The 23,805-nt window shown below is 39.2% G+C and overlaps 1 protein-coding gene across 2 annotated transcripts; it reads left to right on the top strand.

The window, feature by feature from the left end:
• The first annotated feature begins 874 nt into the window (after nt 1–874).
• rab27a (RAB27A, member RAS oncogene family) lies at nt 875–22,888 on the top strand. 2 transcript variants are annotated; one of them, XM_040010883.1, is made up of 6 exons: nt 875–1,114; nt 15,291–15,459; nt 17,918–18,003; nt 18,082–18,185; nt 18,722–18,845; nt 20,103–22,888. In XM_040010883.1, exons 2-6 carry the CDS (start codon nt 15,307–15,309, stop codon nt 20,296–20,298), a joined length of 663 nt encoding a protein of 220 aa, XP_039866817.1. In that variant the 5' UTR covers nt 875–1,114; nt 15,291–15,306; the 3' UTR covers nt 20,299–22,888. The 2 variants fall into 2 exon arrangements, with proteins under 2 accessions (XP_039866817.1, XP_039866816.1); XM_040010882.1 differs by having other exon boundaries at nt 875–1,218.
• The last annotated feature ends 917 nt before the right edge of the window (nt 22,889–23,805 follow it).

Below are 23,805 nucleotides of genomic sequence, written 5' to 3'. Positions count from 1 at the left end.
ACAAAAATATGACTGTTTTTTTTAAACATCTAAACATTTAAGTGATCAGAACTATGTAATTACTTCCCCCAAATGTAATAATATATAGCCTACACAGAGTTTTAAAAATGTTTTACTATTTTATCAACTAACATGTGCTTCATAGCTTCAGACAAGTGATTTCGTATAGAATTACTCATTCAGCAATCATTTTCAGGGGACCAGCTACATTATGAATACATATTGCCAACATAAAAGTAGTTACAATGTTTTCACCATTTACAGAAATAAAAACTATTCACCTCTAAGAACTGCATCTTTCAGGGATTGAACTCAAGAGTGTCACTGACAGCACTACACTGTTCCAATCCAAAGACTGGGTAGGGTCCTCATCATGCTCTCTTCTGTATACTTTGAGTCATAAGATAGAACCATGACTTAAATGTGTAGTTGAGCTAGGTATTTATCTATCTATATCTAACAGTAATCACAGAATTCTTACTTTTGTTTTACAGAATGTCCGAATTTTAATTTTAAAAAAAAGGCAGAATCCTGACATTAATCCCAGAATTCTGACTAAAAATTTAGATCTCAGAATCCTGAGATTATTGTCAGAATTATAATAAAGAAAAGTCAGAATTCGTAATTAATGTCAGAAAAATTATTAAAAAAAAAAAAATCAGGATTCTGATGTAAAAAGTCTGACTTTCTGTTGGTTTTTTAATATCCTGCATTACATATACTTATGTACCATGCCCCCCTGCATGTTGTTCGTGGGACCCCTTTGTGCCCGCTACTTTAAAAAATCCTGGAAACGCCCCTGCGCTGAATATCGCGTAATTAAAAAGTGCCACAAAACGAGCACATGGCGTAGTTACAGTTTGCATTGGCACGGTTATCACTCCGCCGTGTGCAGTTATTAGAAAATGTGACGTTTCCTGAGGAGGTATCGTGTGTCAGTTGAAGCAGTGCGGTCTGGTCCGGCTGTGTGTTGTAACTGCCGTTTCCTTCAGCTGACGTTAGCCGTGAGGAGGAGCTGTTTCTCAGCACGACCACACCGACCGAGTTACCACGGCTGCTCACTGCTGATGAGGCTGCTCTCATGTCGACTAAAAGGCCAGCGGCGACGGACAAAGTAAAACTTTCATTTCCTAACTTTCCCTAAAGTCTTCAGGGCCACTTTTTTAGACACTTTTTTAAAGACGCGACAAAGCGCCCAGCAGCAACGCCCCGCGGCGGGTGAGTATACTCCAGGAAATATAAGTCGAAGAAACCAGCCTGTAGCATCTGTCTGCAGTTAGCAAGAAAACTTTTACCTCGCTCGAATATGTTGCTTTGGGACTGCTTGTGTTTGTGTGTGGTTAAAGTAAAGGAGCGCTGGCGTGGGGAAACGTTTTAGCACCTGCTTTAGCCTCTCCTCAAATAGCCAGCTCGTAGCTTTCTTGCTCGATAATTGAGCAGACTGTTGAAACGTGTGAAACTCTGGCTGTCTCCAGCTCTTATCACACTTCTTCTCTGCCATGCTTAGACCAAACTGGTGGCAGCAGTTTGTTTGACAGAGGAAGCTGCCATGCAGTTCTGCCTTCTTCACAGGATCTATGTTAAGGTTTTTTTATTTTGTTTGTTTTTTTTAAAAAAAAATTTTTTTAAAATAAGTAATTATTTCTTGCCTAACAAGTCACGTGATCAGAAGTGACACACACACGAGGACCAGCTGATGATTATTAGATTCTATCGGCCTGTTTTCGGTTAATCGCTTGGAGCGTGGCAATGGGTTTTGTGCGCCTCTGACTGCCTGCTGCTGATAAGTCCTCACAAGGTATTTTAATGACTAGATCGTTGATGCAGGACCTCCATATCCAGTCAAATACATCACTTGTGTAGCACTCTTTTTCTTTTTCTTTTCTTTTCTTTGTTTTTTTTTATTTTTTCTTGCCTATTATGCTTGAGGTTTATGGTACTGGCACATCCGGATTTTCCCAAGGAGCTGCCTCCTTCTGTTTTGGACAGCTGCCCAGGGTGGGTCTTCCACTTTAGCTTTGACAAATGATTAAAGCTGCTTTTTGTTTGCATGGATGGCAGCCTGACAGAAATGGCCTCTAAATCCATTCCCATGCATATCAAGGTACAGCCCTGAGATCTTTTAGGGTATATTATACAGCTTTTTTAAAGATTTCTTTCTAGACAGCTCTGGACAAGATGTGAAAAAACAAGACTAAATTAAGGACAAACAACATGGCAGAGGTATGACATGTGTGATAACAAATGTGATAAGAAAGCTATCAGAAAAGTTTTCAATGTTGTCATTTAAGGACCTTTTTTAAAGAAACAACATAGATTAGTTAAAGCTGCCGCTTAACAATTTTCAAAACCTATAAAAAAAGCTTTCCACCATCAGTGCTAAGTCTCATCACAGTTTGTGAAATGGTCTTAACCTCTAATCTGTTTTTGTCTTCCTGGTAACACTTTTCCCACACTTCTTAACATGTCCCCAAATACGATTTTTCCTCTGTCCAGTCTTGCATGTAATGCTGTAATAACAACAACCTCGGCATAGCTTTTTTTTTATGTTGACGATATGGAAGCCTGTTTATGCCACTGAAAAAAAAAATCAATAATTTTTTTGTCATCTTATCAGTCAATCTTTTGAGTTGGGCATGGGGTGGGCGACATAAACGATATACGATAGAAACGATATAAATTTGGCCAACGATAGAGATTTTGACTATACCGCTCTACTGTGATAGCCCATGTCGATGATGTCATCAAGCTGCTCCTGTTTTGGTCGAAAGCATCACAGCGGCTAAAACCATTATCATCTGCAAATTATGCCGGGCGACAGTCATAGCAAAGAGATGAAGCACTTTTGAAATATGGGGAAAGCCAGAAACTGCGCCTCCTCCACTTCTGTAACATTGATTCATTACTGTTGAATTTTCTCGCAGCTGCCCTATTCCCATGTTGTTGCAGTATATTAATAACTAACCTTGTATTGTGGATGAATAATCGCAGTTGTTCTCCTGACTGAAGTTTGCATCCTGCTATGCGATTGCATTTGTCCCTGACCACCAGAATCCCTCACGTTAACTTTTATCGAGTGGAAAAAAAGTTAGCTGTGTCGCTAGCAATCACATAGCACAACATTATATACCAGGTAGTCCAACTTCAGTAACCCTGCAAACGCCACTGCTGTTTAGTTTCTGTCTTCATTTATGTTGGAAGTGATAGCAGAGCTGTACGTTTTAATTAGTTTCAAAAATCTCTCAGTTCATGCGTACATGTTAGTTTCAAAGTCCAGCTGACTGATGAAAAAGTGACATCTCACCTTCATGAGGACAAACAAACTACTTCTTTGGGACTGTTTCACATTTTGCTATTAGACTGTGTTGTCGATGCAGACAATATAATACATGTACAAACGAGAGTAATTTTGAAGCTGGTGACAGCTCATCCTAGCTGATAGAAAGGTGGAATATCAGGTTAGATTAGGAATGCAGGTGTACCACAGATAAAGATGTTCAGATGCAGTTGTTTTAAAGCAAAAGCGTGATGGGTTTTATTTAGCTTCCATTGGGGTAAATTGGTTAAATATCTTTTTTTTTTTTTTTTTTTTTTTTTTTTTTTTTTTAGTTCACTGCACCATAAAATATACAAAAATAAATATAGCCTAACACTTAATTTAGGTTATAGAATGGGGTCTCAACATTGGTTTGCTGTGCAATTTAAAGTTTACTAGAACTGTAACAATTAGACAACCAAAAATTATTTAAAAACTATTCAGATAATTAAATATGCTTTTTTTTTTCTTTTTTCTAAATCTCCTTTCTAAGCTTCCAAATTTTGAATATTAAGCACACCATCAACAAAACAAATGTCATAGTAATCCTCCTTCATTTATAAAATGAAGTTGTTAGTAATGACACCATCCATCTATCGGCCCGTCCAGCCAACCCTGGATGGGTCGCCAGACTGCTACATAAAGGGGCAATTTAAGGACCACCCATTATCCTAACCTGCATGTCACCTTTTGCCCTAATAATGAGATAAATGTACTTAAATCCAGCAACAGGCTTAGTTCCCATCTATGGAGGCATTTCATACCGGCTCCATAGTGTAGTGGTTAACACACTTGTGTTACATGTGACAAGTACAGTTACAAATTCCCTGGTTTGAGGCACAATTCCAGCCTCAGGAGTCACAAGCTTGTAGTGCCAATCCCAGTCTCAGGGACTAAATGGGAGGGTTCGAGGGTGGAGCCATTAGACAAGTATAACATGAATTACAACTTGTATGTGGTGTCTGCACTATGTGTCTTTACTCTTATTTTAGGTTGTGCAGTGGTTAGCACTGTCACCTCACAGCAAGAAGGGTAATGGTTCTACTGGCTGTCTGAGGCCTTTCTGTGGGGAGGTTACACGTTTACCCCGTACCTGTGTTGGTTTTCCCCAGACAGTATGGCTTCCTCCCACAGTCCAAAGACACACAAGTTATTAAAATGGTTATTGGTGGACCTCTGAGTCTCGGCAGCACTTGGATTCTTACACTGCAAGTAAAGAGTTCAGATCTCCTACATGAAACCAGCATGTAATACGTTTATTTTAGAGCGGTGTACATCCAGTGAGGACCCTTGGTGTTATTGATTATGAAAGATTTGCATTTTGTAAGGCAGTAACAAGGACATGACTGCTGCTGCTTCTTCTTTTTGATGCTCACAGCTCATGTTTTCTTGCCTAACACAAGAGATCATACTGTGCTATCAGAGCTTGCATCCTTTTCACAGCTATACTAGGTTTGTGAAGTGCTGTATGACTGTGCAATTTACCTCAAACTTTACATTTTAGAACAGTGCCACACATATCATGTAATGCATTTTCTTGATGTATGATGATGTGCCATTTTTTTGTACTTAAATGAAATGCAATAAGAACGTCTCTGATTAGCTGATAATAATCTGCAGAAATGTGCTGACACAATCTTCACTGTGGTTTTGCTCGACTGTGTCACTTCTGTGACCTGTTTTAGCCGAAGCACATTTCGTATATTGGCTCAAGCTTTTCCGTCAATTTAAAAAGAAAAAAAACAAACAACATAAATAGGGTAGGTTTTTTCTTTTTCTCTTTAGTAACATGTGGTCCTGTTATCTTTAGGTACATAGTTGCCAGTTTGCTATATGGTAGCAGGAAAAACCTTCATTAAAAAAAGAATGCTGATAATGAATGAATTCTTTAGTGTATCTTCGTAGATGAAGTATATTGGCCCATTTTCTGAGCACTAAAAACAGTAACTGGTCTATTTGTAAAACTGGCTGCAAGTCCTACAAGGTTAATCCAGTGCTTTTATTAAAACCATTGATTTAAAACTGAAAGTTTTTTTTTCTCTATTACAGAGTACTTTTTGACTTGTCATAAATGAAGAAGCACATTTTTCAGTTTCTTTTCCAGTGAGACACAATACAAGGACTTTAAACTCCTTTAGATAAACATGATTTTTATTAGTGAACATTTTAACAAATGTAGTAATTAGGTTAAATTATATAATTTTCCAACATTTTGCTGAGGATGAAACAAAAAAGAAATGCTGTAATAAATTCTACTTTAAAGGCTATAAAGGCTCTCTTGGAGAGAAGAAGGACAACTACTGTCTAAGCGAAAAACCCTTAGTGATCCCTCATGTGTCAGAAGTATCGGAACAGCTAAGACACATTTTTCTCTAAACACCACATCTCTGTGGCTTTCGAACCCAGAAATAAGCGGCACCAAAAATTGCTCCACCCCAAGGATCCGGTCCCCTGGCACAAACAGAGTAATGTAGTGTACGCTGTTAAGTGCCTGGAGGATTGCTCTGATTTATACATCCGGGAAACCAAACAACCTCTGGCTAAGCGGATGGCACAACACAGAAAAGCTAACTTGTCAGGCCAGGACCCCATGGGCTATTTACACCGACAGATCAGTGGACACTCTTTCAATGATGAGGATGTAAACATCCTGGACAGGAATGAACACAGGTTTGAGGGGGATGTCAAGAAGGCCATTTACGTGAAAAGAGAAAGATAATCTCTGAATCAAGGAAGGGGCCTAAGGGTATATCTTTCATCATCTGCATCACCAATGCTGTGATTGCAGCCATTCCTCAACTCTGTGAATAGTACACATGGTTACTGATCAATGGTCTTTGATCAGTAGTTGTTGATCAATGTTCATGACAATTTGCATATTAATGATCAAGAAACTGACCTCACAGCCCATGTTTGTCAGTGGTGCTAGTTTCAGTCATTGTGCAAATGTACTGTTTGTAAGGTTGGAGAAACCTGCAGTCAGCTGAGACTGAAGAAGTCACTTGGATGAGTGACAAAACGTTTCTCGCCCAGATAACCAGAATCAGCTTTTGGGGTAAAGGCTCTAGTGTTTACTTCTTGATTAAACTATTTAGATGGTTTTGTAGTCACTTTAGTTGTCGATCTACATGCATGTGAGCAGTTCAGCCACACTTCAAAATTTACAACATCATTTCCAAATATTTGGGACACTGATTAAAAGATAAATAACAAGCAGTGTGCAATAATTCATATTTACACTTTATACCCAAGTAAAAATACTACAAAGAAGAAAAATTATGCAGAATTTCAGTTGCGTGCTAACACGTTTCAGAAACAACACTTTTCCCACTGTGTTGCATCACCTCTTTAACAACACTAAGTATTAGGAAGCTGAGTGAAACAGTTTTACATTGTTGCTTAATTCAGCAGTTGCTTAACAGTTTGTAGCCCTCTTTGTCATTTGTTTATTGTTATGTAATGCACTATTGGGTGGCCAGTATGGACTGCTGGCAGGGCAGTTTAGTACCTGAACTCTTACCACAGAATGGTGCTGTTGAAATATGTGGCCTGCTGCCTTTTGCTGGAAAAGATTGCATCTGTACACATACTGTTCCAAAGTCACTGTAAGTATATTGTTTGGCATTAATGGTGCCTTCACAGGTGGGCGAGTTGCCCAATGTGTGTGCTCTAATGCCTTCCATAACATCACAGATCCTGGAAAAGGATTTAATTGGTCAGGCTACGGGACAGTTTTCCATTACCGTATTTTCACGACCATAAGGCGCACTGTGCTAAAAGGCGCAGTCTCAGTTATGTGTGCCCTTACTGTATTTAACACACACATAAGGCGCACTGAACCATAGGGCGCATACAAGTACCGTATGCGTATTTAAAAATAAAGCGGGAGCAAACCTGAATTCGGTACCTTACTCACATTTCTATTGCCGGTAATCGTCATCATCAACAACACACAAGCATACAAGTGTGCGTATTTAAAAATAAAGCAGGAGCAAAACAAAGTTTGGTACTCACATTTTTATCATCAATCAAACCCATCGAAGTCCTCATCCTCTGTGTCTGAATTGAACAGCTGCGCTAAATCTCCATCAAACATGCCAGGTTCACTGTCTTCACCGTCAGAGTCACTTTCCGTGCCGTGCGGCTCCTCGGAAACGATGCCGGCTTTTGCGAAAGCTCGAACAACAGTGCCAGCAGACATGTTAGCCCAAGCATCTACAATCCATTGGCAAATTGTGGCGTAACTCGCCCGGCGCTGCCTTCCACTCTTAGTGAAACTGTGGTCTCCACCGGTCATCCATCGCTCCCAGGCCGCTCGCAGCCTTACTTTGAACGGGCGGTTCACACCGATGTCCAGCGGTTGGAGTTCCTTTGTCAGGCCTCCCGGAATGACAGCAAGCTCACAGTTCATTTGCTTCACAAGTTTTTTCACATCGGCTGTGAGATGGGCACGCATAGAGTCACAGATCAACAGCGATGGTGATGCGTGGAAAAAACCACCTGGTCTCCTTACATACACCTCCCTCAGCCACTCTTTCATCATTTCCTCATCCATCCAGCCCTTTTCATTTGCCTTAATGATGATTTCTGCTGGAAACTTCTCTTTAGGCAAAGTCTTTCGCTTAAAAATCACCATAGGCGGCAGTTTCTGTCCATTAGCATGGCAGCCAAGCACAACAGTAAAAGAAGACTTTTCATACCCCGTTGTGCGTATCGCTACCGTGCTGGTCCCCTTCTTCTCCACAGTGTGACTCACCGGGATGTCAAAAGTGAGCGGGACCTCGTCCATGTTTGTGATGTGGCTGGGCTGGATGTTTTTGTCGCCGATGTGTTTGCTGCAGTAGGAGCGGAAGATGGCCAGCTTTTCCTTATACCGGTAATCCGCTGGAAGCTGCTGCGCTACCGTAGTCCTGGTCCGGATGGAAAAATGGCACAGTTTCATAAAACGAAAGCACCAAGACGGACCTCCTTGGAAATGTTCAATGTTCATCTCTTCAGCTAGTGAAACTGCTTTTAGCCGAGTGGTGACCGTCGAAACGCTTCTCCCGCTCGCTCTTTGCTCGATGATCCACCGCTCGAGTCTTTCCTCCAACTCGGGCCACCTCGCCTTATGTCCGCGGAAACTCAGCTGCGTTTTCTTGACCTGCCGGAGCTTGTTTTCCAGCTTCCTCCATTTGCGAACCATCGATTCGTTAATCTTAAATTCTCTCGCCGCTGCTCGATTTCCATGTTCCTCCGCGTAGCTGATGGCCTTCAGTTTAAACTGTGCTTCGTAAGCGTGTCTCTTTGCCATTTTCAGGGTTGTTAAAACAACGATGTCCTGCATAATGCACATACCTGTTCTTTTATACAGGTATGTGCGATTATCCCGGTATATACGATCAACGCCCACACTTCACCCTTTAACGTTCTCATGGTGTTCTCTACTACGTCCTCCTTACAACACAGGGCGCACCGCGCTATAGGGCGCGCCGCACTTTTTGAAGAAAATCTAAGACTTTTAAGTGCGCCTTATGGTCGTGAAAATACGGTAAGTCCATTTTAAATTAGCCTGAGCCCAGAGAAGTTGGTGTGTTGTTTGCATTTGTTTTGTCTTTGCATCGTTGGCTACAGCGAGGAGCCATGCTCGCTGATGGTAGCTTTCAGAAGCGCTTCTGAGGAGATTTCTCAGTATTTTAAACAAGGTGTGGAAATACCGCGCTTTTTTTTTTTTTTTTTTTTTTTTTTCTCTTCAGTATTACGCTATAACATTTCTAAACTACTTCTAACAGTTTTTCACAGAGTGAACTCCATCCATCCTGTACAAGATGCTCTATTTCTTCTCGTTGTGTTTTTTTTTGTTGGCCCTATCTGGACTTTTTTTTTTTTTTTTTTTTTTACAAACCTGTTTCTGACCTGAAAAAAGTTAAAGGATTACACTAGTTTTTGCTTTGATGTGATGTTGTGGTGTTTCAATCGGTTATATGGTTTAAATGTTTATGTGGAAATGGAGTGGCAGTTAACCCCCAACAGGGAATTCATGAAACCTCACAGTAGCATTTAAAGTGTGCAGTTTGCCCTCCTGTTTCTTACAGAACTGCCTGTGCTTGGACTCACGCAGAGACTTTTCTGCATGTTTCAACGTGCTAAGCTTTTGGTACCTTCACACCAGTCATTAACTTTTTTTTTTTTTTTTCCTTGGCATCTCATAGGCCAACTACAGGGTTTAGGGCTCTGGCCTGAAAGTTTTCTAAAGGGCAAAAACAGCCCCTCCTCCATGTTTCTCTGTAGGCTTAGTGTAGTCCTGTAATCTTGTTGGAGTTCTTTCCCTGGGTTTCTCCAGACAAATTTTCAACCATCACATCCATGTAGGTCGAATTTAGACTACAAAAGGTTATGTCTGTTTTCTTATGTTTTATTTGAAATTAATCCAAGCTGTCATATTTAGTGTTGGGTAAGTTACTTTAAATTAGTAACTTAGTTACATTACTAGTTACTTCTATCAAAAGTAACTCAGTTACTTCAAGTTACTCGTTACTTTCAAAGTAACTAGTTACTAGGGAAAGTAACTTTGGTTTTACTCAGAATTCTCTTGTTAATGTGTTGCTTCCATAACTTTGCCAGTCTTCTAGCTTGCTTACTTGCCACAAGTGCACTGTGCCACCTACCAATAGAAAGGAAAAGATAATGTGCATATTTTCACGAGAGAAATCCCACGCCTGGACCGTCGTTGACCGCCGCCATGATTCTAGCCTACATCACAGCGTCATGTGCGCTTTTTACATCCAACACAAAAACTGCATTCGTGGTGCTTTTGATTGTACTCAGAACTCAGAAATTTTGCCCTCTGAATAGGAAGATGTAGGTAACACCTGACTGCAGATGAGCTGCATACAGAGCTGGACTGGGACAAAAAATCGGCCCGGGTGTTTTGACTAGAGACCGGCCCACCATTATAGGAAAAATCATGAAGCCTTTGAATGAAAACAAACGCTGTTGTGACAGTGATGTACACTGTCTTGATGGTATATATGTATCAATCTATCAATCGTTTGTTGTAAGACTCAGATAATTATTTTTTAAAAGCGAGACATTTTAAATGAGAATAAGAAAGAAAAGTATTTCTTTGTGCCCCCCTTTCCCTGTTAATGCCCTACCTGGCCCCCTGGCAACACTTTGCTAGACCCGCCCCTGCACAGTTACCAGCTGTCAGCTACTTAGAAAAGGATCCTGGTGTTATTTGTCTCTCAGAAACAGTTCATAACTTCCCTTCAACTCATTCATGTGACCTAAAAGTTAAACCTATTTCTCCATCACCTGTTCAGCTCTCATGATTCAGTAAGGACATCTCCTGGTTTCATCTTCATGTTTCCTCTCACCACACATCCAAACAGATATCATGACCAGCAGCTTTTACAGCTGTGGCTCCAGCAAACATCAGCTGATAGTAGAAAGTAATATTAAATAAATTCTAACAACAGCTGATCAAGCTTAAACATGCTGCTGTTGTTTAATGCGACATCCGCTGGTTTCTTCTTTGTGGCGCGAAGTCGGCGATAAACAAACAAGAGAGAAAAGCCGATCAGCTGATCATTGATCAGTTTCATGATTGAAGTAGAAACAGGAGAGGGAGGGGGAGAGAATGAGAGAAGAAGAGGCAGCTGTGCAGCGTAAACACAGAATAACTCCAGCTTTGTGTCTTTTTCATTGTAGCTGAAGTCCGGGACAAACTGTTCCTTTTCACCTGAATACGAAACGCGTGATATTTTTTCTGAATACGAGACAATTCCGTTTTTTAGGGGACAGTTGGCAACTCTAATAATTAACCTTATGAACAAAATAAAGTTCAACATCATTAACTTCATAGCACCCACCCAGCTATATAGAAACTCAGTCATGCTAGCTAGTACGCAGTACGAAAAAGTCAGCATAACAAAAAATAAACTCCACCTAAACTTGGTTTATATCTGACCCAGATGGACTGCAGGTCATAACTTCTTACCTGAAGTTCAGTTCACCTGACACTCGGACCGGCGGCCTCCTCGAGTCTCTCCTCTTGCCTCCGCTTTCCCTCATCCACCTGCTGGCCTCCACCACTTGCTAATGTTACTGAATCTGTGGAAGCTCCGCGATAGCCACCACACGAAGTAACGAATAACGAGCCTATCTAAATCCCAGTAACGAGTAACGCGTTCCTGATTTTGGCATAATAACTAGTTACTGTGCTCGTTACCTAAATGGTAAATGGCCTGTATTTATATAGCGCTTAATAATAACGTAGTTACTGTAACGCGTTACTTAATAACGTGTTAGTCCCAACACTGGTCATATTGTTTGAGCTAATATATGGTTCTCAGTATGAACTTGTCTGATAGATCTTGTTGATCTCTGTGGTGAAGAATCTAAATCTGTAAAACACAAACATGAAAACGCTGCTTTAAGAGCAGGAGTTTCAAGATGGCCGTTACGCTGATCTTTATATGGTGGATTCCTATATTAAATATGCATACCCTGACCTTTTGTGCTTTTTTTTTTTTTTTTTTTTTTGTGGACCAGTAAAAATATACAGATGGCCCAGTGCTGAGCACTGTGCTCTGATCTGCATGATTTCTTTGCCATATTAGACATAGCCCCTCAATCTCACAGAAGCCCCTTTTTACCTACTGTTCTAATCATTGCTTTAGGAGGAGCACCCAATCCGAATAAAGTATGGCTTAAAGAGAGGGTGGTTTTAAAATGAGAGGTGCAAGTGAGGGGCTGCTCCAAGGCCCAGTATAAGATGAGCTTATTTTGAACTTTGCAACACTATTCCTAAAAATATCCAGATGGAAATGGGTATAATAGGGCTAATCTAACAGACTATAACTTTACATGTCAGTTATTTTAATTTCAGACTTCTAGGTTATTTTGTGTGTGTGTGTGTGTGTGTGTGTGTGTGTGTGTGTGTGTGTGTGTGTGTAAACATGCAAACAAGGTTAAATATTAAATATGTGTCACTAAGTTTACATTTGTATTGATAAAAGATAATAATACTGATATATCCCCTTTATTTGAAATGTAGAATAAAAGTAGTTTCTTTCAAGATTTATGTAATGCTGATGGCAGTTGATCCAACCAGAGTTTCTTCCAGGAGACCTAATGGAAACACCTTTTAAAGTTATTATTAAAACCTTGTTTAGAAGTTTTAACCCGCCCGAGTGAAAACGGACACACGAGAAGGAACGTAGACGTCACTGTCGTCTGACTTGGTGCTCTTTGCTCACTGTTTATGGCCACATCCGTGCTTAAAGCAGGCATTTCCATCTCAGGGTGTTTATCGTGGATCCTGATTTTGCACTTAAAGTCTTAAGCTGCTTATTATAGTCCCAGATGGAGAGTTCAATGAGCGATAGAGTGAAAGAATGTAAGACTTGTCTGAATGCTTTTCTATGCAGTGGTCATATGATACATCTCCGCCATCTTTTAACTGTTTTGATTGGACCTATTCGACCATTACAAATGAAAATGTTACATCCAGCAGCTACAACACAGTCCGTGTCTTATTGAGTTAGGAGTCTAGTGTCCTTATGCTAAGGTAAGAACAAATTCAAGTATGTAGAAAATAATATAATTTGCTCAGAGAATTTGTAACTACATTAAAGCTGTAGGAACATAAAACATTGTTTGTGTCAGAGTGCGTGTCTTTAGTCAGAGAGGAATTTAAAATGCTTCCTGTCACCGTGTCAGCAAGATGAAACCACTCTTCCGTCACACACAGATTAGCCCCACAGTGCCATTCACCGTACAAATCTAAGCCTGGAAGGCACTTAAAACTCTAAAACAAGGAATGCATGTATCTTGCCAATTTTCACTGTAGTTTAATAGAACATGAGTCTATTTAGTCAGACTATATGATAAAGTCTGAATATGTCCTGCAGGTTTTAAATGTGTCTTTGATTCAACACAGCTGATCTAAATAGTTAATTACCTTCTCAACATGTGTTGAAGTTTTCCCAGAGACCTGGTAATGAACTAATCATTTGATTCAGGTGTGCTGACCCAGGGTGATATCTAAAACCTGCAGGACACCGGCCCTTGAGGCCTGGAGTTCCCCACCCCTGCTCTAGTATCTAAAGGGGTACTTAACAGTATAAGAAATTTCATTGGTCCTTTTTGGAGTTCAAAAAGATGTTCCTACAAAAAACAAAATTTTGAAGACTGGTTGCATTTTGCCCTTTTACAGACTAACAAACAATTACACTGCAGAGAAAAATAGCTCTAAGACTGATCTTTTGTGACGTGGTTAAAGGTTTAATGTGCCTTTTACAGTGCTCTGAGTGTAATGTTGTGGTGAGGTTGAATGCTGCGGTTGGTGTCTGTGGTTACACGATCATGTTTAGCACAGTAGATCCGTGGTTAGCATCTTATTTTACAGCAAGAGGGTCCCGGGTTTGAAGTCTAGCAGAAAGTCTGAACCCTTCTGTTTGGAGTTGTCATGCTTTCCAAGATGTTTGGTTTCGCATGTGTCGGCCTAGTAAACAGTTCCACATGAGAGTTTTTAAAATCACGAGTTTTACCAATTGTTTAAAAAAAAAAAAAAAAGTTTTTTATATTTTTCTGTTTTTTACTTCAGATGATCTGGAGCTGGCAGGTTGAAGACCAGCTAATGTCTGAGCACTGTGCCGGATCTGTTCTCACATGCACCTCATGCAAGAAAAGTTTTAGACCGCAGATAAGTCACTGATAAGTCATCTTCATGTGTGAAGGTGACTTATCAGTGTTGTTATCTGAGGGAAGATGGAGTTCATGTGAAAGCATCAGAATATAAATGCAACTGTAATTAAATACTTTAAAATCTGCTGCTTGGACTGGAGAACGGTAACTTACATTATCTTCACACTGTAGTGGAGCCAGAGCTCTAATATTTATCTAAGACAGGGTTGGGGAACTCCAGACCTTAATGGCTGGTGATCCTGCAGGTTTTAGATGTGTCCTTGATTCAACACAGCTGATTCAAATGGCTAAATTACCGCCTCAACATCTCTTGTAGTTCTCCAGAGGCCTGGTAATGAACTAATCATTTGATTCAGGTGTGTTAACCCACTGGAGTTCCCCACCCCTGATCTAACATATGCAGATCTTTACATCTTTAGAAACTTGAAAGGCTGTACACAGAGAGTTGGTCAAATACTGGTCCAAACGAGCTGTCTCTGGGATTGTCTGTCAGCACACTGCTAAATCCTGCTCTTGTAATTCCCATCATTCAGTAACATCTGACAGAAGTCTGCTTTAACCAGCACCAAGTAATTCATACAGACATTATATATGCAACGTTTTTTTTTAATTCTTTTTTTTTTTAAATTTTTTTAAAATTTTATTTTTTTACAGTTATGCATTTCATTGATAATATGGTCGTCCCCCCCCAAAAAAAAAAAAAAAAAAAAAATCCACTGCACTCTAGGCCCTGCCTTACGGCACAACATTTAGCAACCACTGGATTTGCGTAACAGAGCGCCTGTCTTTGGCACTCCACTTCTAGACTTCTGGTTCTTACTGATGAAGACATAAATGTCTATGTGGCAACTATAGTTTTAGCAAATATGAACAACCACAGGACTAATTAATACTTTAGCAGTGAACTGTTTTCTATAGTACATAAACACATCTTGTTTTCCTGGTGTGTGCATGTTTGCGTTTAACCTACAGCATGTACTGAATAATAATAACCTTTACACAGACACAGTAGTTCATTGGTACTGTTGCTCTTTTCATGATGAGTGTACCTTTTGAATATTAAAAGTGTCATGTATTGTAGAGTTTCTGTGTTTGAGGTTTTTGGATAAGACATGTACTAAAACTTTACAAGAGTTATGTTTAGTTCTAGTTTTGTACTTTTTTCACTCCACTCTCTGCTTAATTTCTGAAGAATAGAGATATGACTATGGCTTCACTTTTTCCATTTATATTTATTTATAAGATTGTTGGCTGACTGAGTTGTTTTGTTCATGTGTTTCAGAAATTAAGGCCTCACTATGTCTGATGGGGAATATGATTACCTCATCAAATTTTTAGCCCTTGGTGACTCTGGCGTGGGGAAAACAAGCTTCCTGTACCAGTACACAGATAGCAAGTTTAACTCCAAGTTCATCACTACAGTCGGAATAGACTTCAGAGAAAAACGAGTGGTGAGTCGGTGCTCTTTCATTCAGCTCTTCTTTTTTGGCATCAAAGCAGTTTAGGAGGACATCAGGTGTGAGGGAAGCGACCTTAAAGAAAGTCCAGCAGACCCAAAGCTGTTTCCACTTGATTACAAATCGACAAACAATGTTTAAAATACCAAAAACCTTGAAAGACCAGATGTTAGTCACTGGATAAAACAAATAAATTTAAATTGCAATCTACTGAAAACCAAAGCAAAACTATTTTGATGTTTTGAACACCCTTTCTGAACTTCATAAAAGATTTAAATATAACAGAAAGTAATTGTGAATAATTGTAAATGTAAACCATCAAGTGTTTGGTTTATGTTTTGAATGGACTCAGAGTTTGCATTTGTTTTTTTTAAATAAATAAGAGCTGTTTGCATATGGATAACCATGTACAGCATTAAGACAAATGGCTTCCTTTTTATTTTCTTTTTTGTTTCTGACTTTCTGTTTTAATGTTGTCAGTGTTTTTGAAATCTTAATGAACATATTACTCCACTCTCACGCTGTACAGGAAGCCTGATCAGGAGCTTAAACAGATTCCCAGATCATTCACTCCACGTTACAAAAGCCTACCGGTGAATGTTGCAACAGAAAGTAATGACTAATACTGCTGAGAAGCAGGCAGCACCCTCCTTAAGAATAAACACTTCATACCATTGGCAAACAGCTGAGCACATCTCATATTTACTTTAATGCTGCTGACCTTCAGCTCTGAGAAGAAAACCTGCTCCTGTTATATGTATCGGTCATTATCTTTCTTTTCAATGCTTGATCTGAAGGATTTGAATGTACCTCTTTTTTCTTTTTTTTCGTTAAACATAAAAACTTTACTTTTAAATATAAATGAGTGCACAGCTGGGGAATATTTGTTTTGGTTTTTTTGTTTTGGGGAAATGAACAGAATTTTTTATTTTATTTTTTTTCCCCCAGCTGTTTTTTTTTTTTTTGTTTTTTTAAATTAATACATGGGGTAACTGCACTTCTCCATCACTGACACCAAGCTGCAGTTTTGCTCAGCACACTGTGTTTAAGAATGGAGGAGGAGGAGAAGCCGTGATGGAGGATACACAGGCAAAAGTTACAATCAGTTTACATCAGAGGTGTGAGACACAGCTGGAATATAGAAACCACAGAGGGAGGAGGACTTTTGGAACAACTTGTCCTTATTATATTCACAAGTTGTTTCAGCTGTTTAAGGTGTTCAGAGTTTTTGCACCTCACCATTTGTGAGAATTTAAAAGAACAATAACATCTTGAGAGTGATGTGGATTTTATTGAAAATATATATATTAAATAAACTGACACTGGTATCAAGTTGAGATATAATTTGACTATAACAAACTATTCATGCAACTTCAAAATGAGGCTCAAAAATCAGGAAAACATTTTCTTAAATGTTTGCTGCCTCAACTTCTTCCTCCCCGTGTCGCTACTTGCCTACTCTGCTTGTATCTCTGGTGAGCGGAGACACAAGGAGTGGAATCAAAGAGAGAGACGAGTTCCCACTTCAAGCGTTAAGTCACATTTCAGCTCATCCGGCTGCAGGACCGATGAGCTCCTGCCACGGGGAACTGTCCGTCGTCCATCTGTCTGCTCACATGAGTCATTACTCCTCCTACAGTGTGGGTCATTATTTAATCAAACTTGTACGCAATGAGAGCTCACACAATATAAACTCATTATCAAGATCACATTTGTTGTTTTATGGGCAGTTGTCTCTGACCTTCTAATTATTAAAGTTTGATGAATCTACAGTTTTTGACAAACTCTGTAAATAATTGTGTTAACTATCCATCATCTCAACGTTGGCCATAGGTGATTAGCCCAGGAGGAGCCTTCTGCTCCTGGTTCATGGTTCCTGCTTCTCCAGGAAATTTTAAATGTCATTAACATAATTTTCCCTTTAGTTTCACTGCACTGATTTATGATGGAAATGTCAGAATTTTTGTTTAAAAAAAAAAAAAAAAAAAAATGCAGTCATAAAAAGCACAAACTGGCAGTACTCTAATTATTCTCACATTTTCTCATTTAACATTTAAACCGCTCTGTCAACACTCATAGGCATGATTCAATGATTCATTCCTCTCTCCCATTTTTAATTTGACAGCTCTGATTTGGTATCTGATAATTACATTTACACGGATCCCCTGTTCATAATTTAATTTAAACTTTACTTTTGAATAGTACAAAACTCCCTGCACAGTCATAAATATCAGGATTATCATAAGATTCATTAGCAAACAGAAACACCTCTAAACTCCTCAAACTGGCTGACAGCTAGCTTGGTTTTCAGACCTTTTCTATCATTGTCTTTGTTTTGTTTCTTTTTCTCTCCCCGCTCTTGTTCCTACATGGTTAATGGGGTGGCTATATCCTCAACATCCCAGTTTAATATCTATTAAATTAAGTATATGTATATTTTTCTGTTTCTAAGCTGTACAAATCACCTGGTCCAGATGGCACATCAAGCAAAGGACAGAAGATCCACATGCAGCTGTGGGACACTGCAGGACAGGAGAGGTAAACTCTGTTCTAACTTCTTGATCTCTAACATTCGTGTTTCTCCATTAAGTGTTTTTTTTCTTCCTCTGATTTCAGGTTTCGAAGTTTGACGACTGCTTTCTTCAGAGATGCGATGGGTTTCCTCCTCCTCTTCGACCTCACAAACGAGCAAAGTTTCCTCAACGTCAGACACTGGATGAGTATGTGTCCTAATGTGTTGAGCTGAAAGCACATTTTTAGTCATGAAAATGGAAGAATTAACAATCAGTTCACCGATGGTGTAATTAATAAAAGTGCACCAGTCAATGGATATTTACAAGGGCACCTGTAGATGCCCTTCTACTGATTTGTAAAGAAAGTCATCCAGATTTTATTTCTTCCTTGCCTGGCCTTCATCTCTCCACCAGGTTTTATGAAATTCAGCTCTGTAGCTTTTCAGTAATCTTGCTGACAGACAGACAAACAAACATCCACGTCGGCTCTGCCTTGGCAGAGAAATAATCAGTTTCTTGTTGACTGTGCACAAAGGCTTATTATGTCCGACTCGTGGAGTTTGGTTTTAGACCCAAAGTGTAATTAAACCCTTAATCTCCCTTTATTACTCTTTCCCTACTCTAACCCCAGCTGTATCAACTAGTGAATGACACCTTGATGTGTTTGCCACTATTTAAGATATTTCCATGGAAACACAACTTTATGCATTTAAAAAAACAAAAACAACCTCTGATCGTTTCAGGTCAGTTACAGATCCATGCATACTGTGAAAATCCGGACATCGTTCTGTGTGGGAACAAATGTGACCTGTCGGACCAGAGAATGATCAGTGAAAACCAGGCTCGTGAACTCGCCGAGAAGTACGGGTATGTCTGTCTGCCCACCCGCCTGTGATCCATCTGTACATGAACCTCTCCCTCAAACATTTGCCAACTAGGCAGTGGCCGCTTTGTTTGCCAAAGTTCGTGCAGGACAATGTTGAACTAAATTAGTCCTCCTTGAAAAACAAATATTTGTGCACACGTGTAAAATATCCTGCTTGGGACCCATCAGACACACCTTTACTAAAAATATAAACGATGCATTCAAGTACATGGCATCTCTGCCCATCTGCTCTGAATGTATATGTGACATGCTTTGAGTCCTCAAGTAGAGTAGAAAAGCACTGTATGACAATCAGCCAATGGCCTTGACAATAACTTCTCATTTATATCTACAAACGGCATCATGTCTACCTGGCAACCACCTAACAACGGACTATAAAATGACATTTATACAGTCGAGGACGACCTCAGCTTTGCAGATGTCCCACAGACATTTCTCCCTTTTTTCTTTTTTTTTTTTGTATTTATTTATTTTAAATAAATTTATTTACTTTTAATATAGTCTGTGCCATATTTATCTGTTCATTTATATAAACAATATCTAACACCCTTATCTCAGTGTGGTTAAGTATATCAGTTAACCGACTGATCAAACAATACTGTAGCAGTCCGTGTACTGTCGTATTATTATTATTATTATTATTATTATTATATCTGTGTATTTTAATAAGTACACAGCAGCAGATGGGTAATCCAAAGATGAAAACGTCTCCAGTAAGTCAGTAAATGACCTTTTTTGCTGCTAATTAGTTTAGAAATAACAGCGTCAGGCTGTTTCAGGAAAACACTGAGCTCCATTTCACAAACTTAATCAACATGCTTGGTTCCACAGCTCTGCACATAAAAACTAACAAAATCAATACTCATGTTCTCAACGTCAGCTCCATGAAGTGTCTTGTCCTGAACACTGTGATTCTTGCCGGATCGCCTTCACTGCGTCAAAACGGCGACCCTTCAGCTTGAATTTTATTTTTGGGCGGAGTCAGATCTGGCGAATGGGGGCAGGTGGGGAGGGTAAAATTGTTTCGGTGTGCCCCTCTGTGAGTGGGGCGACGTTCAGGTCGTTTCGATGGATGACTCTGGACCAGTGTTTTATTTTTTTATTTTTTTATTTTTTTTGCTTCTTATGAGCAGAGTCACAACTTTTTAATTGCACTCTTACATCAACAAAAGGTTTGAGCTACACTGTAGCTGCTGTCTTTGATCCCTGTTTTGTAACTGAAACATGTTTCCGTGCAGAATCCCGTATTTTGAGACGAGTGCTGCAAACGGGGATAACGTGAGCCAGGCTGTGGAAGTCCTGCTGGATCTCATCATGAAGAGGATGGAACGATGTGTGGACAAGTCCTGGATCCCCGATGGGACTGTCCGAGCTAACGGACCCTTCACCCCAGACCTCTCAGAGGGCTCCGACAGAAGCAGATGTGCATGTTAGGTTTATTTTAAACATCTGTGTTCATAGTGTGGGTGGGAAATGATGAAGAGGTGGGAGTCTGTATATTATTATTATCATTATTATTGTATGCTCTGTGATGATCATTTGTGCCATTCAACCAGTGTGTTACACATTTCCATCCAGTTTGTCAGTGCTGAGTTAAATGCCTTTTGGATTTGGGCATTTAATTTGAATTGATTTAATGAGTCTTTTGAATGATTAATTCATGCTGGTTGTGATTTTGGGATATTTATTTCTTATGATGAATAGCTTAAATTTCCAGATCATATATTCAAAGGTGAACTGCAATGCCACAGGTTTTATGAATATACTTGCTTTAGAGATAACCTAAAGCTCCATAAATAGCTAATTTATGTTCTACTGATGCTCTTCTGAATGTTAAGCTGTAATCTCACCGGTGCCACAGCAAAAGGAAATGTAGCTCACAGTGACCAGTAGATGGCTAGATGGACAAGTAACACTCTTTAATTTCCTTCCTAAATCTTTGTGCTTGTTTGCCTGCAAAATTACAAAACTCTGTTTCACTAAATCATCTAAACTTTATTATGTACAGTTAAGTCCAATAATTACTTAAAAAAAAAAAAGTACATTCAGTAGTTAGAATGAATGAATTAAAGTGATTTAAAACAGGGCAATAACTCAGGAACAGGGATGATTCGGGTTAACTATCCTGCAGCTGAAAACAGACGGTTGCAGAAAATGTTTAAAAACATCAAACTTTTGTGCATATTTGGACTTTTTTGGGCTAAACATAATACTGAGTTTTATATTTTAAGCTAAAATATCAGTGTGTGGACTTTCAGATTACTTTTGAGGAATATCTTGGAGACTAAAAATGATCAAAATGGCTTCTGATTAAATAAATGCAGAAGCCTATTGTTATCCCAATGATAACACTTGTGTCTGAAGAGAGGCTTTGACTAATTTCCTGAATTTCACCCAGATTTTCAGATTTATCATCATTTGTAGTATTCGTAAAGTCCCGAAGACCTTGACAAATAAATATTTATTACTCCAGAGGGGCGTATTACGAAGCAGGTTCAGCATATCCAGGCTTCCCTGGCGTTGCCTGGCTGGATAAAACTTAAAAACCCAGTGGTGTGGTGGGAAAATCAGGCTTTCTGCTTCAGACTCTGAGCACATTCGCATAAAACAACGTTTTTGACAACTTGTTTAATGTCTGAAGCTTTTAAACATTCAAACGTTACTCGGTGTGTTCAATTCCGATGATTTCCCATCACTTTAGTTTATCGGCAGATTAAACCGAATATAAATGATAGAATAACTACGATAACTCAAGAAGGATGTTACCTAGGATTTTCAAACTGTTTCTCCTGCTACTACTGAAAATGTCAGATGAGTTCAAATCTCAGTGAACTTGACCTCGAAATCAGAGGTCAGAGCTTTTAATGCGACCTGACTAGATTACTGTGGTAAAACAAAAGTTTCTGCTCGTATTTACAGTATGCTCCAAGTGCTAAAGGAACACATTTCACACATGAAAGCTGCAGAGCCTTACCTCACTAACGCAAAGCCCAGCTGTAAGGTTACAGCAGTGCTAACTGTGCCTCACACTGTTGCTGAAATTCAGGCGGTTATGCAGAAATTTCACGTTGGCTGCTTGATCCAAATCTGCTGCTAGTCTGTTTCACACTGCTGGGTTTGCAGCTACTAGATAACAGGTTAGAAAACCGATCAGTTACATTTTTAGGCTTTATTCACCATGTTAAAAAATCGGTGTTCACATTTATCCGGTGGTAGACTGAAGTGAAGGGAATTTAAATATACTAACTCAAACTTTATTTTACTGCTGAATGTGATTGTGATAATTGGAGATTAACGATTTCCTGCAGCATTACACTTGGTCTTCCATTTTGCTGTTTAGATCTCTATCACTTAGTCTTTGTCTAAAGTTGGTGATACACTGGAGACTCATTTCTCTGCAGAATTAGAGGGAAATCATACATCAAAAGCATCTTTTTATGTGAGTGTACGCAAAGCCTGAAGCAGAAAGTTAACAAAGAAAGCTGATACTGCGGGTTCAGGTTTTGTTAAGCTAGTTAACGCCAGAAAAGCCTGGCTATGTTGAGCTTAATTTGTAGGAATCCCCTCTGGCTTGTCCTTTGACTGTGTGTGGATACTGTTTCTGTATCAGGTGACGTGAGCACCCGTGGATATAAAAACAAAAGCACCTGTCGCTGTTGCTTAATTCTCAGCTCTTTCTTGGTTGCACACTGTTGCTGAATGTGTTTAAAACTGATGCGCTCGGATGCTGAATTATATTTAGGGCAAAAAAATGGGGCTTGCACTTTAGTTTACAATCAAGGTATCCATTTAATCTTTCAGATCAATTTTATACCTCTGATATTTACATTAAACACTGAAGTTACATTTTATTTATGAAAGTTTGAGAGTGATGTTTTAGTTGAGTCACATTATTTGTCACCGAAAATGAGATTTGATCACATAAGAAAGGCAAAACTGAAATGTGTCATATTGTCAGTTGTGCCATACTTTCATATGCAAAATGTGTAAATTATATCCAGAAATAAACATTTGTATTTATGTATCTGACTGTTTTATTTAATTATTTTCCGATTCTGAGTATAATTAATACCAGATGCTTGTTGTGTTATCTGTGCCAATATTCAAACATGCAACACCGACACTCTGATTTAAATTCACAGATTTTGTACAAAACCTTTCAGACATTTAATGAAAAATTAATACACATTTCTTTAGCTTGTTGTGAGTACATGAGAGATGGATACTTTTTTTTTTTCACCATTTTTGTAGCAGGAGACTGCTTCGGTTTTCCTACAGGCCGCTACAGTTAAAGCTTCCTAAAGTCTCATATGTATATAAAAAGTATGTTATGACTTCTTAGAAACAAAAAATAATTCTGAAATAAAGGTTTTAACAGCAGGACCTTGGGTGTAGTCAGTCAATCACGTGGCAGCAACTAATTTAGGCATGTAGAGATGGCCAACATAACCTGCTGAAGTCAAATTAAGCATTAGAGAAGGGAAGAAAGGTGATCTAAGTGACTTTAATCATGCCATGGTAGTTTGTACCAGACTCCTAATCTGCTGGAATTTTCTCACAGAAACCTCTCCAGGATTTACAGGGAATAAAAGTTGACATCTATCAGTCTGGAAAGGGTTACAGAGACATTTAAGGCTTTGGGACTCCAGTGAGCCACAGTGAGAGCCATTAGTCACAAACTGACAAAACTTGGAACAGCGGTGAACTTTGCGAGGAGTGACCGGCCTACCAAAATTACTCCAGGAGTGCATCAACCACTCATCCTAGAGGTCAAGAATGATCCCAGAACAACATCTAAAGAACTGCAGGCTTGTCTGGCCTCAGTTAAGGTCAGAGTTCATGATTCAACAAAAGAAAGAGAATGGACAAAAATGGCATGAATGGGAGAGTTAGAAGGGGAAAAATCATTGCTGACAAAAAAGAATACAAAAGCTAACATAT

The sequence above is a fragment of the Simochromis diagramma genome, unplaced genomic scaffold (assembly GCF_900408965.1).
Source record: "Simochromis diagramma unplaced genomic scaffold, fSimDia1.1 OVJJ01000603.1, whole genome shotgun sequence".
In the NCBI taxonomy this organism is placed as follows: domain Eukaryota; kingdom Metazoa; phylum Chordata; class Actinopteri; order Cichliformes; family Cichlidae; genus Simochromis; species Simochromis diagramma.
This window is presented reverse-complemented; position numbering and strand designations above follow the sequence as displayed.